Below are 18,066 nucleotides of genomic sequence, written 5' to 3'. Positions count from 1 at the left end.
ACTTGAATACTTTACGTGAGAAATTTGCGAAGTCACTCACAAGTGGCCACCACAATCCCTTTGCTAAAAGTTTCTCTCGAAAGTCCAAAAATTTGTTTATTCTACTCATATATTGTGATTCCATGAGGTAAGGTCGTACGTAGCCATTGTGTCGCGTGTCAATTTCGAAGGCCAAGATAATTTTGCCCTTTTTCTATTCTCTTTTCGACCGAACTCATGCTTATCCACTGAGTTATTCCAATTTCCAACCAGGAGAATCCACACTAGTGCGCTCAAGCTTAACCATTAGTAAATATTCTCTTGTCGTTATTCTTGTGCTGTACTACTATTACTAGTAAACTGGAGAAAAAGGAAAGGTTGTACGTAGCCATTGTGTCGCGTGTCAATTTTAACGGCCAAGATAATTTTGCCCTTTTTCTTCGCTCTATTCGATCAAACTCAAGCTTATCCACCGAGCTATTCTGACCAAAAGAATCCACACTAGAGCACTCAAGCTTAACCATTAGTAGATACTCTTTCGTCGTTATCCTTGTATCGTACTATTTCTAGTAAACCGGAGAAAGATCTTTACCCAAAAAAAAAAAAAACACGGAGAAAGAAGCCAATGCGATGGTGAAACGTGCCCATCCATTAGGCATGTTAAAGCATTTGGAACGTAACACGCCATCATCATGGAACCATGCCTGGATTTGATTATAACAGTTGTTTTTTTTTTTTGGTGGTGGGGGTGGGGGGCGCGCATAAAAGAAAAACTTTAAGAATGTATGCACGCTCGCCTGTTCTTCATGTGGTAAATCCTCTTCCCTACCCTATTCAGACGTGCTGTGCATACGTTCTCTTTTAGGATTTTTAACCCTTTGACCCTTTGACACTCGAATTCAAGAAATCTAGCCTCTAGTTCACTTGATGCATGCAAAGATCCACGTTTCCAAGACTGGCGGCAAAAGACTCCAGCTGACGTGGCATGGCATGTGAAGTTCCGAGTACCCGAATCAGTTCTTGGTCCAAGCGAGCAGCCGGATGCATAGGCAACATCCAAAATATGACAATTTCTCGTCACATGAAAGAACTGCCAACATTCACAATATGACCAACAAGGTGGTCTTTCTATTGTAACCTCATAAATCTTTGGAGAATTAACATCGTTCTCATCCAAATACTTGTTCTCCGAGTCAGATGCCATTTGGAGGCCTTAAATTAGAAATAAAGTATATCATCCACCAGGAAAAAGAGATCTAGATAAGAGAAGTTACAGGCGAAACAACGGATTGATTTTTAAAAATGGGATATTTTGAGTTGATCCACAATTGCTAAAGATGCCAATTTTGAAACCTGCAACACTATGATAAACATATACCGGGGGACACCTCTCAAGACTGCTCAGTGCCCGCTCATATCATGCCCGTATATCGAGTAGCTGACATGCAACTATTTGTATAATATTTTTTTTCTTAGAGATGGATGGAACGTTTTCGGGGAAAACCGCCCAATAATTACCCAAATCTAGCATTTTCGGGGATACACCATTCAAGAGTTGAAACTAGAATCTTTGGTTACCATGGTGTGGCCACTGGGAGAAGCCTCGATTTGCTTGTGGGATAGTTACCCCAAAACAATCTCTCTCTCTCTCTCTCTTCCCCCAAACAAAAAGCATGCCAATGCACACACAATAATTAGCAACACAAGAAAAGCCAAAACACGAACATTCTCCTGCAGCAATACAATTTTAGCAATTATAAAAAAAAAAAGAGAGACTTATACTCAAAAACTTCAGCTGATGAACTGATCCCCAGCAAAAAGCTCTCTAGAATTTCCAGATATCAGCACATTAAGTATAAGAATGATTTTTTACAAAAAATCCTAGCAGTGTTACAATGTTTGCTGAAGAAAATTCTCATAACTGAATATAGTTATAAGCAACTTTGAGATGCCTTCAAACAATGTTCAATGAGCTCTGACATAAGCAAATGTGTACCCATTTTCCTGGCTAGAATCAATACCATTCAACATAACGCCTATAAAGGAGAAAGGCCAAGTTACACGATCCACGGGTAGATAGAACAGATAGTTTTACTGAATTAAAGAAGCAATAAGTAAAAGGGTCAATAGTCAAAAATTAATGGATCACTAAACAGTCTAAGCATCCTGTTACGTCATTACCAAAACAAAAAGTCATTACATTATCTCACCATTGAAGATAAAATGGTTCAAATGTATCATTTTCTATATGTCATAAACCTATCATTCCGGTAGAAGGAATGCACTCAACTTGACCGTCATTCGCTGATATTGTAAACAAGCTTCAAGTATCATGCAAGCCTCTCTAATAGCCAAACAAACATTTAGATTATTATAATGCAGAAAGATTGGATATCGTAACTCATTTTTCATCTCCAACTTCGAATGCCCATGACCCATAAAAAATGGCGAGTTAATAACAACCAACCAAGGAATGCTTATGTTGGGCAGCTGAGTCAAGCAAACAAGGTGCCCACTGTTAATTCATTATGGTCAACTAAACTGACAAGTCTATCAACTATATTGACTGGTGGTAGGATAACAAGGTTTGGTTCTGTGCACCCTCCACTTAAGAAGCCCATAATCCTCTGACTGGAACTTACTTTAGATAATTAGGCGAAATTAAGAATTAAAAAGATGCAAAATCACCAGTCAGAAGCTAGTATTATCAAGCAATTTCTATAACAACTATGCACTACCACCATGATAAGACATATATTAGCAACAAGAACCCTGCCATTTTTCTTACAATGATGTGAAGTGGTAATCAACCGCAGGGTGCAAAAGAAATAGAAATTTACAAATAAGTGGACATCCACAATGATGCTAATTCACCCTCTGTCTACTTGATCTCCCAAAAAGCAATATATCTAGTCTGCCTTCGCAACTTTTCTCTGCTCAACCTGGCCAGTCAGTGGGCATTGCATCTCTGTCCAACTGATTGGAACCATAGTAGCACCTGGAGCAACATCGAAAGTGGTTATTAGGTAAATTTCCTAGTACTGTTCCAGGTCATAATTCATAAGTAATAACTGCTGACGTGAATGTGCCACACCAGCAATGCCTCAATTTATTATGGTGGAATATACACACCATGCAAGTCTCTCTCCACAGAGTTGCAGATGCTGTGCATTTATAGTAGTGGCTATGTGCATATGTTCATGAGTGTGCATTTCATCACATTATTTGGATGCTCTGTTGTCGAACTGTGGAACTGTAGCATATTAATATGATGCAGTACATGAATCAAGTCATCAATTAGCGCACCAAAAACAACTCTGATTCAATATTTATTATCTCTGGATGCAATTCTGCATAGGAACCCACTATCCTCAATAAGAACCATCCAGGATCCCCGAACATTAGCAGAACAATGACATTTTGTTTCTCTTTCTTAAGAATTTGATGCCTCGAAATACTATGGAGAACTTAATGGATCATTCTGTGCAAATTCCTAATACAAACTACATCTACACATTACAAGCCATCCATATCTTTTCCCATGGCTTCCTTCTATGTCATTTTAAGCAATGGCCTCCTCTTTTTGGAACACTCAAAACAAACCCAGGCTTTCTCCTTTATATGACCTTAGGTTTTCATGCATGCATTTCTCATCAGAGGCAGATATATATTGATACAGACTAAAAATGTTCTCATTGGCCACTATTTTGAAGAAACAGAAACTTTCACGCTTGACCCAAAAGAGGTAAAATAAATCCTCCAAACTTCAGTGCTTCTGAATACTCACAAAATTTACCATGGTGGCAATGAATGCATATGTCCTATATTTCCTACTCTATCAGGAAAATGCTCGACCATTTGACAACACTAAAATTTTCATATTCATTAACTACAATTCTTATCGCTTCCTCTAGTTTCGCTTAGGCCTTCTTAGTTTTATTTCTAAACTTACAGCCACAAATCTTCCCCAAACAGGAACATAACTACACCAAGAGGACCTTGGGTACAAAGCAACATCCATCAAAGTAGTTAAAATTTTGAAGGTTGTGGCTTCTAATTCAATGCAAAGCCTTCCGAAAAAAAAGGAAAGGCACCCAAAACTTTTCAATGAAACCTTTATCATTCCTCCCTTCTATAAGTTAAGCATCAAACCAAGTCTAAGAGACACAACACTGACACCAAATACATTATAAAAAGCACAAAAACTCTAATTTCCACTAAAGGTTCTACCAAAAGTTTCTCAAACAAATGTAGAGTTCTCTTGATCAAGACTGCAAGCTAAAAGTATCAAATCAGTTTTTTCTAGGTGATCAAGTTAACCCTACAGTTAATGTGAATAATTCCCATATGTTACTGTCTCTGTATCTCTTCCTAGTGGTGTTTCTGTTCCTCACACCCATTAAGCACAACTACGCAATTATAGATCCCTGGAATCTATCAAATAATGGTAAAAAGGGCAGAGGACATCATGCAACTTCCATTATTGAAAAATGTTAATCAGACTAGAAACTTGAAAAGACAATGGAAGCGAACTCAAGTTACACTTTGCATTAACAGCCATAATTATATGCCTAAATAACTACACCAAAAAATTCTCAATGTTATTTCTAAACAATCTCAAGGAGACATGAATACTGAATCAAGGTTTTCTGATGCATAAATCAAGGAAACTTTATGAACATAGGTTTGCTTATGACTACATGGAATAAAATGGCATGCTGCAATCATGGAACAAATGATGAATTAAAGTTCCAGTTGTACCTGCGATACTTTGAGCGGATACTACTCCCAATTCATTTTTTGCAGTGGAAAGGTAATACGCCCTTGCATCTCCAAGAGAGAGCTTATTGCAGGAATTAAGTTTGACTAATGTTCTCTTGTAATTCCATATTGCAATAAAAAGCATGTCATTATTTTAAAAAAAGAAAAAAAAGGAAGAAGAAGAAGAAGAAGAAATATATAACAGAATAAGGCAAGTACTTCCATCAAGTTGTAAGACAACGAAATGTGAACCATGTGATAGTAAAGTAGAACATGAAGCAGTGATATGCATCCTGCTTAAATACTTTGCCATCATCAGGTTCAACTACATTTCGAGATGCCTGTAGTCATGTGACATAGTGATAGATATCTAAGGTTACTTATCAAATAATTAGCACAAAACTGTCATATCTATTAATATCAAAAACTGCATTTCCAAATATAGCATTGCTAAAAAAGCTAGATACTTCTGCTCAAAACCCAATATATTAGCAAAGAAAATCAAATAAGGATCGTCTTTTGGTCAGTTTCAATTACTTCAACATAATTTCTGAGATATTAGCAAATCACATGTATATTTCTGTTTGGTTAAAAATAATTACTTCCTAATAGCAATTAATTCAACAAACTGCCACAATTTAATTATCAATTCAACTATCAACAAATTTAACTATCAAGAGACAGCTCATTATATTGGCATGATTTGACTTTGCATTATTCTTCTGCATAACATTTTCTTCTGCCTCATTTATATCTGCCAGCACATTGTTCACTACCATAAATTTAGTGTATATCATCACTTACCTAGAGATTCATCTACTATCGTATTGTTTATTCTATTTTGTTAAGTTCACCTAAACTTCAGTAGTATGATTGCATAGGCTTCCTAGGCAGGTTTAATGTTGCCTAGCTATCATAGATATGGAGTTCAAAGTGTTCCTATTCATTAGCTTATTGATTTGTTTATGCATTTACACATTCATATAACTAGAGTTTTGATTGAATTCAGCATATGGATCAGTAGGCTTGATTGTTTCATATAAATGCAAATTATCATACCTAAGAGAAAATGATAATCAGAAGAAAGTTATATTGAATCAAGACCAAGAGCAATAGCAGATTTTTCATGCAGAGGGTTCCCCTTGATCAGTCCATTGAACATGATATATTATTTATCTTAAAACCACTACTCAAAGATGTCTGCAAGCAAATATCTGGTTTCAAGAAATCAACAGGTTACATGGACAATACAAAGTTAGGCAAAAAAAAAAAGAAAAGAAAAAGTAACTAATATCTTCACAATTGTTCATATACAACCATCAGAAGTACTTGGAAAAAACTATAACTAATATATGATAGTAAAAAAAATATACCAGTACTTGGAAGAGTTATAACTACTACACAATGGTAAAAAGATATACCAGAAATCTCAAAAGGTTCATAAAAAAGAAAAACAGAAGTAATGCATCAGGTATTATTTTAGGATACAACTAAGGCTCTGACAATGTCACCAGGACGAAATGACAAATACATATGCACTTTATCAATTTCAGTTGCACGAACATCTTGTTGCCTGTAAAAATAAAGCAATCAACATCCAAAACAAAAGATAATTTGGGTAACATCAGCAAGAAATCAGCATAAATGGCATACAGAATTCTGCAATGAATTATAACATCTGTAGATGTCCATTGTTTTTTTGGGTAAGATACATAGCCATTGTTGAAACAACTATTTTTCCATGAAATATAAGCACGACAAATTTTCTACTTCTATCACGCATGATCCAAAACAACCAGTGAATGGAAGTTTGTAATTTCCTTAGCATCATTACCTTTGTTGAAGTCAAGAGAACCAGTGAGCACAAGTAACAGTAGCAAAAGTGAGAATGTCTAGATGGAGGAGAGATAGATTCAAACCAAGTAAATTTATGGAACGAAATAGATGAGCAAATCATAAGGTATCTTCAGGAAGCCTTTTCATATCATCTGGGTTTGCAGAGACAACTATGGCAATCAGGGAGTCAAAAAACTAGAAAAGGTTGGTGCAACTATTTTATATGCTTTAAACATGCCAGAAATGCCAAAAGATCGATAAATTAAATTGAAAAGTCACAAAAGAAGAGGAAACATTATCAATTGAAAATACGACCCCCTCCATTTTGGAAGCATTGATCTTAGATGATAACCAATGGTAAATTTAGAATTATAAAGCCAGCCCTAAGTCAGTAGAATAAAGATTGTTGTTTATGTCTATCATATTTGAAATCACACCATATGTCAACAAAGAATTACATAAAAGATATTAATATCTTACTCCCAATACAACCGAAAACAGTTCATGTTTGTTGAAAAAAATATTCTAGAAAGGTTCAGTACAATAAATAAAAGTCTGAGCTAAAGGATGAGTACCAGGGCCATGACAAAACAAAATCTTAGCTCAGGGATGGTCACGCAAAACATCATCCATTTTCTTAAAAAATTAAATTTAAAAAAAAAAAAAGAACTCTCCTCAAATAGCAACATAGTTTTTGTGCATTACATACTACCTAATTATGCCTGTAAACTTTTCCCTAATAGCTTTGGCATCAACACACATTATATCAGCGGAAGCCATCCTGGGCATCACCTTTGTCACCTGTCATAATAGAAAATAGTTTACATATTTATTAGGTACAATATGAGTTGGACTTCAATAGTGCAATCAATGTATGAATTTAACAAATATAATGTTATCTTGGTTGGGAAGAAAGCAGACAGTATACAATGATGAAGACCGTTTGCAGTGTCCATAACTAATTAGGAGTTAGGGGGAACTAGAAAAAAGATCCAAAAAAATGAATAATAATAATAATACAACAGCAACCAGAATAGCCTGAAACATTGGGGAAAAAAAAAAGAAAATGAAAAAAGATAACTCATGAAGAACCTCTTCCTGGTCATCTTGGATAACTAGATGACTATTATTATATCATATACATCTGATGTATTCAGTAACAACTGAAGACCTCACCTAAAAAGGCTAACTGAAAAATATTATCTAGGTTCCTCACCTTATGTAAGTACCCAAGATCTTTCTAACAAATAAATATCCTCTAGTCCACATAGGTCATGGACCGAGTCCACTCTGATACCATTTGTAACAATCGAGGACTTCATCTAAAAAGACTAATCGGAAGGTATTATTTGAGCTCCTTAGCCCGGTATAAGTACTCAAGACCTTCTCAACGAATATTAAATGTGGGATTAAATACACGCCCGTACGGATCCTTGCATAGTCACTCGGTTTTTTAGCAAAGCCAGTTTCTTCCTTTCTGACAAGTGATTTAAGTTGTAGAAGCGAAAGAATCCCCACAAATCGTCGCAGATCATACAAGAGAAGGAAGCTGCTTAACGATGTGGCTGATATCAGGGTTCTTCGGTTCATTATTTTTAAGTTCGACAGCAGCTAAACCCTGACGTAACTCATGTCTAGAATATGACGTACGGACAAGAATGCTTCCCAATCTTTTTTTTTTTTTCCCACAGCAAAGTTACGTCTTACTTTCATTAAAAGAAAGAAAATATACTTCATCTCATTGACTGAGGGTTATAATTTCCATCCAGACATCCAAATATGAAGATAAATATGCTCCTTTTATCTTGTATTGTTCTCTTGGACGTAACAGTAGCACTTCTCTTCCAATGGAGGGAAACAGCTATTAATATTTGTCGGTGGAGAAAAAAAAAAAAAAAAAACGCCACGGGGGAAGGACATTAAAAAGAAAAAAAGGAAAAAAAAAGAAGAAAAAAAAAGTGTTGGGGAATACCCACCGACCGACCGACCGATGGCCGGAGGGACCGACCGACCGACCGATTGACGGTCGGACCGACCGACTGACGCCATCACCGGCCAATCATCGGCTCACGACCGACTAAGGATATGTCGGGCGCACCTTTCCCGACCGACTGAACCGGGAGGTCTGATGGCCGACTCACGTAAAACTCGCCGACCAACGGAGGAGCCCGACGCCACTCAGCTGGCCACCGACTTAGGGTCGGTCGACCCCTCTAATCGCCGTACAGCCGTCAGACCTTGTTAGTTCTGACAGCAACATGCGGCACGGCCATCTGGAGGCATTGTCCCGCTGAGGGCATTGTCAACCCTGGTGATTTGACAGCCCCACGGCGACGTGACACTTTCACGGCGACTCTGACAATCTACAGTGAGTTGACAATTCCTCACTTGCCTGCGCCATTAATGACGGCGCCATACCGTGCTCCACTATATAAATCGGGGAAGGCAACAGTGCAAGGGACCTCCATTCTCGCCTTCGAAACCACAGGCTTGCTCCTCCCTCTCCCTCTCTCTCTCGATCGAGCTCTCTGTCTTCATTTCACTGTTGCCCAGTCACCTCTCTGACTTGACCGTCGGAGGGTCCCTGCCGGAGCCGCCTCCGGTCAGTGTGGACTTCTCGTTTTGCAGGTGCTCGTTCCCCGGCGATCGGACGACGAGGCGATTGGCCGCAACAGATTGGCGCGCCAGGTAGGGGACAAAATGACAAAGACAATAGCTCAACGATCGAGGATCACCGGATCGGCAAGGCGCTCTTCCCGTCGGGAAGAGGCCTCCCCGCCACCGCCGGCGGCGGAGCCCAGCTCTCCACACCCCGCGGTGACCACGGAGGCGCAGATCGCGGCCATCGTACGGCAGATGACCGTACTGACGGACACAGTCAAGAGCCTCCAGCAACAACCGACGGCCCGTCCGATGCCCTCCAGGAGCAGCCGCCGACGACCGCGCCGATCCCTGTCGTCTCCGCGCGAGCGCCCTCAACAGCGCTCCCACGGAGAAGAGGAGGAGCGGCCCTGGCGTGATGACCGTCGGTCCCAGCAGCCCTCTCTTTCCCCGCTGGAACAGGCAAGGAAGGAGAAACGATCGCGCACGCCGTCGGCCTCCCTCTCGGAATCATCCGGAGACTCCACTCCCGGGGTCTCCAAGCATCGACGAGCGAACGACTACGAGTGCCGGTTCGAGGAAATCGACCGCCGGCTCGCGCAGTTGCAGATGGACGGCCAGAAGTCTTCGAACGACGTCGACTTCCAGACCGCCCAACCTCTCTCCCGACTGGTCCTCGACGAACTGATTCCCAATCAGTTCAAGATGCCTCACGTGGAGCCATACGACGGCTCCACCGACCCAGTCGACCACCTCGAGAGCTATAAAGCTCTCATGACGATTCAAGGGGCAACCGACGCTCTTTTTTGCATCGGCTTCCCCACCACACTCCGCAAGGCTGCCAGGGCCTGGTACTCCGGTCTCCGATCGGGAAGTATCCACTCCTTCGGGCAGCTCGAGCACTCATTTGTGGCCCATTTCAGCACCAGCCGAAAGCCGCCGCGAACGTCGGACAGCCTTTTCTCCCTCAAACAGGGGAAAAATGAGACGCTCCGACACTTCGTGGCGCGATTCAACACGGCCACGCTTGAGGTCCGGGACCTCAACGAAGACATGGCTATCTTAGCCATGAAGCGGGGTCTGAAGGCGTCCCGATTCACCTACTCTCTGGACAAGACCCTCCCCCGGACGTACGCCGAGCTACTGGAGCGCGCGTACAAGTATATGCGCGCGGATGAGGGAGCATCCGACCGACGTTTGGCCGATCCCAGAGGCCCGAAAGAGAAGCGGAGGAAAGGTCGGGAGCCCGCCGAACCCAGCAGGCCCCCGACCGATAGTCGGGTCTCGCCACCCCGACGAACCCAAAAATCACCCCGGCAACAGACTCCGAGGCCGGCACGCCCCAGGTATGACTCCTACACTCCTCTCTCCGCTCCTCGTGCACAGATTCTAATGGAGATCGAGGGGGAAGAATACCTGCGACGACCTCCGCCTTTGAAGGCAAAAGGCCTCGACCGTCGGAAGTACTGCCGATTTCACCGAGGCCACGGCCACAACACCGAGCAGTGCATCCAGCTGAAGGATGAGATCGAAGCTCTCATCCGCCGGGGGTATCTCGGCAAATTCCGGAAGGGCCCGCCGACCCAACCGGTTGTCGATCGACGACCCCAGCCTACTGAAGAAGCGGCGAACAATCAGCCGACGGCCGGAGTCATCAACATGATCTCCAAGCGGCTGGGCCCGGGGACATCTGCGGGAGGGGAGCCGACGAAAAAGCCGCGCCCGGACGACGTAATCACCTTTACGGAGGACGACGTTCGGGGCATCCAGACTCCCCACGACGATGCTGTTGTTGTGTCGGCGACAATAGCAAATTACGATGTAAAACGAATTTTTGTTGATAATGGAAGTTCGACAAATGTTTTGTTTTACTCGACCTTCTCCCGGATGCAACTGTCAACTGACCGACTTAAGAGGGTCTCCATTCCCTTGATCGGCTTTGCCGGAGACGCCGTCACGACAGAGGGAGAGATTACCCTGCCCGTGACGGCCGGCACCGAACCACGGCAAAGCACGGTCCACCTAACTTTCGCGATCGTCCAAATTCCTTCGGCCTACAACGCCATCCTTGGACGACCCGAACTGAACGCCCTCAAAGCGATCGTCTCGACGTACCATCTCCTCGTTCGATTTCCGACCAAAAACGGAATCGGGGAGATGCGCGGGGATCAACAGCTCGCCTGACGATGCTTCCAGATCTCCGCTCAAAACGACGAGTCGAGGGGTTCCCTGACAATCGACAAGCTGGACCAACGGGAGGAGGAAGAACGAGGTTCGCCGGCCGAGCAGCTCGAGGCGATCCCGATAGGAGAAAATCCTGACAGGAAGGTTTGGGTCGGATCTCAACTGCCCGACCCAGAACGACGCCGACTGACGGGGCTGCTGACGGCCAATGCCGACATATTTGCTTGGTCGGCAGCAGATATGTCGGACATCCCCCCGGAAACAATAACCCACCGACTCAACATCGACCCGACGATGAGGCCGGTGAGGCAGAAGAAAAGGTCCTTCGCTCCAGAGAGGCAGAGGGCCATCGACGAAGAAGTGGACAAGCTACTCGAAGCGGGCTTCATCCGAGAATCTACGTATCCCGATTGGCTTGCCAATGTTGTCATGGTCAAAAAAGCCAACGGAAAGTGGAGGATCTGCATCGACTACACCGACCTCAACCGAGCCTGCCCAAAGGATAGCTTCCCACTTCCCAAGATCGACCAGCTGGTGGACGCGACGTCCGGATTCCGACTGCTCAGCTTCATGGACGCCTTCGCCGGATACAACCAGATCCGGATGGCGCCTGAAGACGAGGAGCATACCGCGTTCGTGACTCCCAAGGGCCTCTACTGTTATCGGGTGATGCCCTTCGGACTGAAGAACGCCGGCGCCACCTACCAGCGACTTATCAATAAGGTCTTTAAAGACCAGATCGGGCGCAACATGGAGGTATACGTGGACGACATGCTGGTGAAGAGCGCGCAGATCCCGGACCATGTTCAGGATCTCGAGGAGACCTTCCGCACCCTTCGACGACACCGAATGAAGCTCAACCCGACCAAGGCCTGCCCTGAAAGCTCAGGTCTTGACCGACTTCATCGCCGAATGCCCGACAACCGACCAAGGGTCGGGAGCTGAAGACCCGGGACGAGATGCGGTCTCCGAGCCAGACCCTATCTCCACCTGGGTACTCCACATCGACGGAGCCTCAAACGCTCAGGGAAGCGGGGCCGGGCTCCTGCTCACGAATTTGGATGGGGTGGTCACCGAGTACGCCCTCCGGTTCGACTTCAAGGCCTCCAATAACCAAGCCGAATACGAGGCACTCCTCGCTGGCTTGAGGATGGCGAAAGAGCTGGGCGTCGACAGCCTCCGAGCGTTCTCCGACTCTCAGCTGATCGTGGGGCAGGTCAAGGGCGAATTCGAGGCGCGAGATCCGACCATGGTCAAATACCTTCAGAAAGTGAAGGACCTCGTGGCACGCCTCAGGTATTTTGAAATTTCCCACATCCCTAGGTCGGAGAACGCCCGTGCCGACGCACTCTCCAGACTGGCAACTTCGGCTTTCGACTCCTTGGGTCGGACGTTCGTGGAGAACCTCGAGCAGCCGAGCATCGATCGGATCGAAGAAGTACAGCAGCTAACGGCCGAACCAAGTTGGATGGACCCGATCGTTCGGTATCTGACCGACGGGATCGGCCCCGAAGATCCTGCGGAGGCCAAGCGACTCCGATGGTCGGCCTCTCAATATGTCATCATGGATGGCCGACTCTACAAGAGGTCGTTCTCCCTTCCCCTGCTTAGGTGCTTGGGACCGACCGACGCCGACTACGCTCTCCGAGAAGTTCACGAAGGAATTTGCGGGAATCACTTGGGGGGCAAGTCCCTGGCCTACAAGGTCCTGCGACAAGGTTATTACTGGCCTACCATGAAGAAGGACGCGGCCGAGTTGGTCCGGAGGTGCGAACCATGTCAAAAGTACGCCAACATTCAACACCAACCGGCCAGCCAAATTGCTCCTATTGTCGCACCATGGCCCTTCGCCCAGTGGGGGGTCGATATTCTCGGTCCTTTTCCACCAGCGTCGGGTCAGAGGAAGTTCATAGTCGTCGCCATCGACTACTTCACCAAATTGGTGGAGGCTGAGCCCCTAGCGCAGATTACCGAGCGGAGGATGGAGGACTTTATCCAGAAGTCCATCATCTTCAGGTTCGGGTTGCCGCATACGATCATCACCGACAATGGACGGCAATTCGACAACCAGGACTTCAGAGACTTCTGCGCCAGGTTCCACATCAAGCACCGACTGACTTCAGTCGGGCACCCACAGTCCAACGGCGAGGTCGAAGTGACCAACCGAACCTTGCTCCACGGACTCAAGACCCGACTAAACGAAGCCAAAGGCCTCTGGGTCGACGAGCTAGACTCCGTTCTGTGGGCTTACCGAACGACCCCCCGCGTTCCGACCGGAGAGTCGCCTTTCAGTTTGGCCTACGGAACGGAGGCCATGATCCCGCTCGAGATCGGACTGTCATCTTCAAGAGTCGAGCGGTATCAAGAGCCGAGCAACTCCGAGAGTCGGAGGACCGACCTAGACCTCCTCTCCGAACTACGAGATGAAGCTCAAATTCGCATGGCTTCGTACCGATAGAAGGTCGCTCGGTATTACAACGCCAAGGTCAGACCGAAGCTCTTCAGGCCTGGCGACTTGGTCTTGAGGAAAGCGGAAGTGTCGAAGCCCCTGGACCAAGGGAAGTTGGCCTCAAATTGGGAAGGCCCCTACAAAGTAGCAGACACTTATGGTCCGAGAGCCTACCGACTGGAGACCCTTGAGGGGAAACCCATTCTCCGAACTTGGAACGCCGATAACTTGAAGTTGTATTACCCGTGAACTTTGTAATTGTTCAGTCGGAATACAAATTCAGTTTGGAATCTCGGAGTTTTAACTCTTCGACTAATGATCGGTGCTCATCAAGGTCAAGCCCCGACATGCCGACTTGGACTCGGTGTCCACCTGGAGCCGACGACCTCATCAACGATAACACATCGGACCCTTACAAGGACCGATGCACCCTTATGGACGGGAGTTGACACTCCTTCGACGATCGACGATACATCGGACCCTTACAAGGACCGATGCACCCATATGGACGGAAGTTACACTCCTTCGACCTACGACGACACATCGGACTCTTAAGAGGACCGACGCGTTTACATTGATGGGAGTTGACACTCCTTCTACGGTCGAACTTTCGGATCAAACCGTCGGCTAACAAGCCGATCGGGCCCCGACCAAAGAGAGGCGAAATGCCTACGCGACTGACGTCGCGACTCTCGACCAGGCTACGGCCGGTCGAAGGATATTCGGCTTACCACCGTCTATCGCACAACGCGACCTTAGTCGCATCCACGACTTGCCGACCGAGCCACGGCCGGCCGGACGATATTCGGCTTACCACCGTATATCGAAAGACACAGAATGAATACCCGACGCAAGAGCATCGGGATCCGACTTATTGTCGTTCCCCCGACACTGCGCCGGACGACATTCGACTGAACGCGTCAGTGGAAGCCCGACTACCGAACCTTTGCCAGGTTCGGTCGGCTCCCGACTCAACAGACGCGCCCGACTGACGACCTTGACTATCAGAAGCCGATCCAAAGTCGGGACTTACCCCTCCTTCGTAGCGGCACGAGTTGCCGAACGTCTTACCGACTTATGTGAGTTGGCGACTTACATAAGTTAGTGACTCATTAAGGCATTCGACCATACATTTCAAAGAAGTAGACAAAGGGAAAGCGGAAGAAGTTTTCATTCAAAGAAGGTTTACAAAGTCGGATCAAAGCCCGATTACAAGTATTTGAGAAAACAGAAAAAGCAAAGGAAAGTCGGTAAGGCCCGGTCACCCTTCTGAGTCGATCTCCTCGACCGACGGAAGATCGGGGATGACTGGTGTGTCGGCCACGATCGGAGCTGGGTCGACGGCTGAAGCTGGTCCTTCGGTCGGCGAGGGACTGGCAGTCGGCGCCGCTTGCTCCGAGACGGCTTCCTCCGCAGCGACGACGCCTCCCGATGGCTGGTCGGCCATCTCCTCGGTGGCTTCCTCCTCGGCCCCCGGTGGGACGATGCTGCTGAGGTCCAGCTCCGGGTACAAGGCCCGGACCGCGCCCCATCCCGGGACGGCCGCACCGCCCATATTAAATGCAGGGGGCGCCGGCCAACCACCTTCGACACGCGGCACGCGGGGACGCGGTTCCGCATGTATGCGCCCGCGCCGATTCGCGTTCCCGATGAGACGCCTGACAGCGCCCCGCGCTCCCACGATCGGCGTCGGATATCCGGTCGTCTGACACCGTATCGTCCGGCACCCGATCTCCTGACACCGACATAACGTCTGACGGCGACAAGACGCGACGTCTGATACCTGACGCCGACGTGACATCTGACACCGACTAGACGTCCAAATCGCCCGGTATTTATGAGACGCCTGACACCGGATCAATCCGCGGTGCGGTCGGAATCTGGCATACGACGAATCCACTCCTGTTCGCCCAGGATTGCTGCCCGAATAAAAGCATCGGCCAGCTCACCGTCCGACTCAGGAGTGGAAGGGGGCAACTGTTGGGGAATACCCACCGACCGACCGACCGATGGCCGGAGGGACCGACCGACCGATTGACGGTCGGACCGACCGATCGATTGACAGTCGGACCGACCGACTGACGCCATCACCGGCCAATCATCGGCTCACGACCGACTAAGGATATGTCGGGCGCACCTTTCCCGACCGACTGAACCGGGAGGTCTGGTGGCCGACTCACGTAAAACTCGCCGACCAACGGAGGAGTCCGACGCCACTCAGCTGGCCACCGACTTAGGGTCGGTCGACCCCTCTAATCGCCGTACAGCCGTCAGACCTTGTCAGTTCTGACAGCAAAATGCGGCACGGCCATCTGGAGGCATTGTCCCGCTGAGGGCATTGTCAACCCTGATGATTTGACAGCCCCACAGCGACGTGACATTTTCACGGCGACTCTGACAATCTACAGTGAGTTGACAATTCCTCACTTGCCTGCGCCATTAATGACGGCGCCATACCGTGCTCCACTATATAAATCGGGGAAGGCAACAGTGCAAGGGACCTCCATTCTCGCCTTCGAAACCACTGGCTTGCTCCTTCCTCTCCCTCTCTCTCTCGATCGAGCTCTCTGTCTTCATTTCACTATTGCCCAGTCACCTCTCTGACTTGACCGTCGGAGGGTCTCCGACGGAGCCGCCTCCGGTCAGTGTGGACTTCTCGTTTTGCAGGTGCTCGTTCCCGGCGATCGGACGACGAGGCGATTGGCCGCAACAAAAAGAATAGGAAGAAAGAATAGCGAGGAAGAAGGGGTTTGGTTGCTTGCTTACTCGAGCGATGACTACAGACCCCGGTTGCGGGACAGCTCCATGGGCCTTGTGCCCTACGACTTCCACGGTGGATCTCTGTAAGGAAGGGAGGAAGAACAAGAAGATAAAAGGAATACCCTAAAATCATAAAACCCTTAAGAACCCCAGAAGAGGGAGAAGCGACCTGGTCAGTGGAGCCCGGAGGAGGAGGGAGGATCTTGCGGAGGCCGGTGAGGGAAGCGCGCAGGGTGCGCCCGTTGGGCGCCACGTACACTCCCCTCCCGGCGATCAGTTGGCTGGACTCGCCCACCACCTCGCCGGGGGTCACTACACCTTCTTCTCCTCCCATTCTTCTTCGCTTCGCTATCGCCGGCGGCCTTCGTTTCCTCGAAAGCACGGACCGGGGAATGGAGGATTTATGTACAGCGATTGAATGACTCCAGTTGGGTCTCGCCCGTGTCCAACCTACGTGCTCGAGACGACCTGGTTGGGTGAGTCAGATTTGCATTCTAGGGGTCCACATGATATCCCACATTTCCCGTACACTTTCCCGGGTCGACTGGGTCGAATCTGTAAGCCCGACCGGACCTATTTGGACTGGACTTGAGTGACAGTTTCAATCAGGATCAGATCTGGGTCAAATTTTCTGATCCGCAATTTAAATAGATAGATGAAGAGTCACAGTTTTGACCCAAATTGGATCATAAAAGTAAAATTAGGTTTGGATAAAATATAATTTATACCAAATTTAATCATCATCTTCGGTTAGAATTTTCTAAATTAGTAATCCTTTAAATACCAATTATTTAAATCATTCCAGAAAGAAGCAGGTAAAAACTATTAAGGATTGGGATCAATATATTAAATTGAGTATTTCAAACTGAATTTTACGATAGGACCAAATAGATAACTTCAGGTCATGAACGTTGATGCCTTGGACAGCTATAGGTAGATAGGTCTTGCCTGATGTCCAATGGTATAAGGAATGAGCCAAGATTTTGTACATTGTTATCTTGCTTGAGACCTATTGCCACCCCCAAAATGAGTTGTCCAAGGTTACAGACGATCTAAGACATGGTTAGATTGTCCAATAGGCTCGCATTTATATATGGGTCACACCTGATCTCGGCCAGTACAATTTTATCAAATTTAAATTGGTAGTCTTCTTTCCTTTTTGTGGTGATAATTAGTAGTTTTCTTGAATGTCAGAAGGTATTAACTACCACAAAAGGCTCAACTCACTGGTTTCTTGCATGTCCCCTCCCGCTATTACCACCATGTGTATCTGGTATTCAAAATTTTATGCTTGGAGGGACTGTGGGTTCTCTAGACATGGATCATGGACAGGCACCAAAGAAAAAAAAGGGAAAAAGAAAAAGGAAAAAAAGGATCACCATCACCCCTAATGCAAATCCTTGATGCACTTTTACTAGAAGTGCCTGCGACAGGTATGTGCAAATAATACATGAGATGAAACACTGAATGAATTATTCAGAAAAGATATACTCTGC

General features: G+C 46.5%; 1 protein-coding gene across 3 annotated transcripts; it reads right to left on the bottom strand.

Moving 5' to 3' along the window:
• Positions 1 to 1,801: 1,801 nt before the first annotated feature.
• LOC105059170 (uncharacterized) lies at positions 1,802 to 17,295 on the bottom strand. Of its 3 annotated transcripts, XR_012137416.1 has the most exons (7): positions 16,740 to 17,261; positions 16,577 to 16,651; positions 7,289 to 7,377; positions 6,229 to 6,313; positions 4,741 to 4,822; positions 2,820 to 2,977; positions 1,802 to 2,015 (listed from the first exon to the last, which is right to left on the bottom strand). XR_012137416.1 is itself a non-coding variant. In XM_029268652.2 (6 exons), the coding sequence occupies exons 1-6, from the start codon at positions 16,902 to 16,904 to the stop codon at positions 1,945 to 1,947; spliced, it is 567 nt and encodes a 188-aa protein (XP_029124485.1). In that variant the 5' UTR covers positions 16,905 to 17,295; the 3' UTR covers positions 1,802 to 1,944. The 3 variants fall into 3 exon arrangements, 2 of the variants coding, with proteins under 2 accessions (XP_029124485.1, XP_010940697.1); XM_029268652.2 differs by lacking the exon at positions 2,820 to 2,977 and having other exon boundaries at positions 16,740 to 17,295; XM_010942395.4 differs by lacking the exon at positions 1,802 to 2,015 and having other exon boundaries at positions 2,648 to 2,977; positions 16,740 to 17,258.
• Between the last annotated feature and the right edge of the window lie 771 nt (positions 17,296 to 18,066).

This window comes from Elaeis guineensis, chromosome 16 (assembly GCF_000442705.2).
Source record: "Elaeis guineensis isolate ETL-2024a chromosome 16, EG11, whole genome shotgun sequence".
Taxonomy (NCBI): domain Eukaryota; kingdom Viridiplantae; phylum Streptophyta; class Magnoliopsida; order Arecales; family Arecaceae; genus Elaeis; species Elaeis guineensis.
Note: the sequence above shows the minus strand (reverse complement) of the source record. Positions and strands in the feature narration are given on the sequence as shown.

Coding starts and splice junctions, on each gene's coding strand:
- LOC105059170 (XM_010942395.4), bottom strand. CDS start 16,904: ATGGGAGGAGAAGAAGGTGTAGTGACCCCCGGCGAGGTGGTGGGCGAG. Junction 7,378..16,576: donor GGTCTGTAGTCATCGCTCGA/GTAAGCAAGCAA, acceptor CTATTATGACAG/GTGACAAAGGTGATGCCCAG. Junction 6,314..7,288: donor AAGTTTACAGGCATAATTAG/GTAGTATGTAAT, acceptor TTATTTTTACAG/GCAACAAGATGTTCGTGCAA.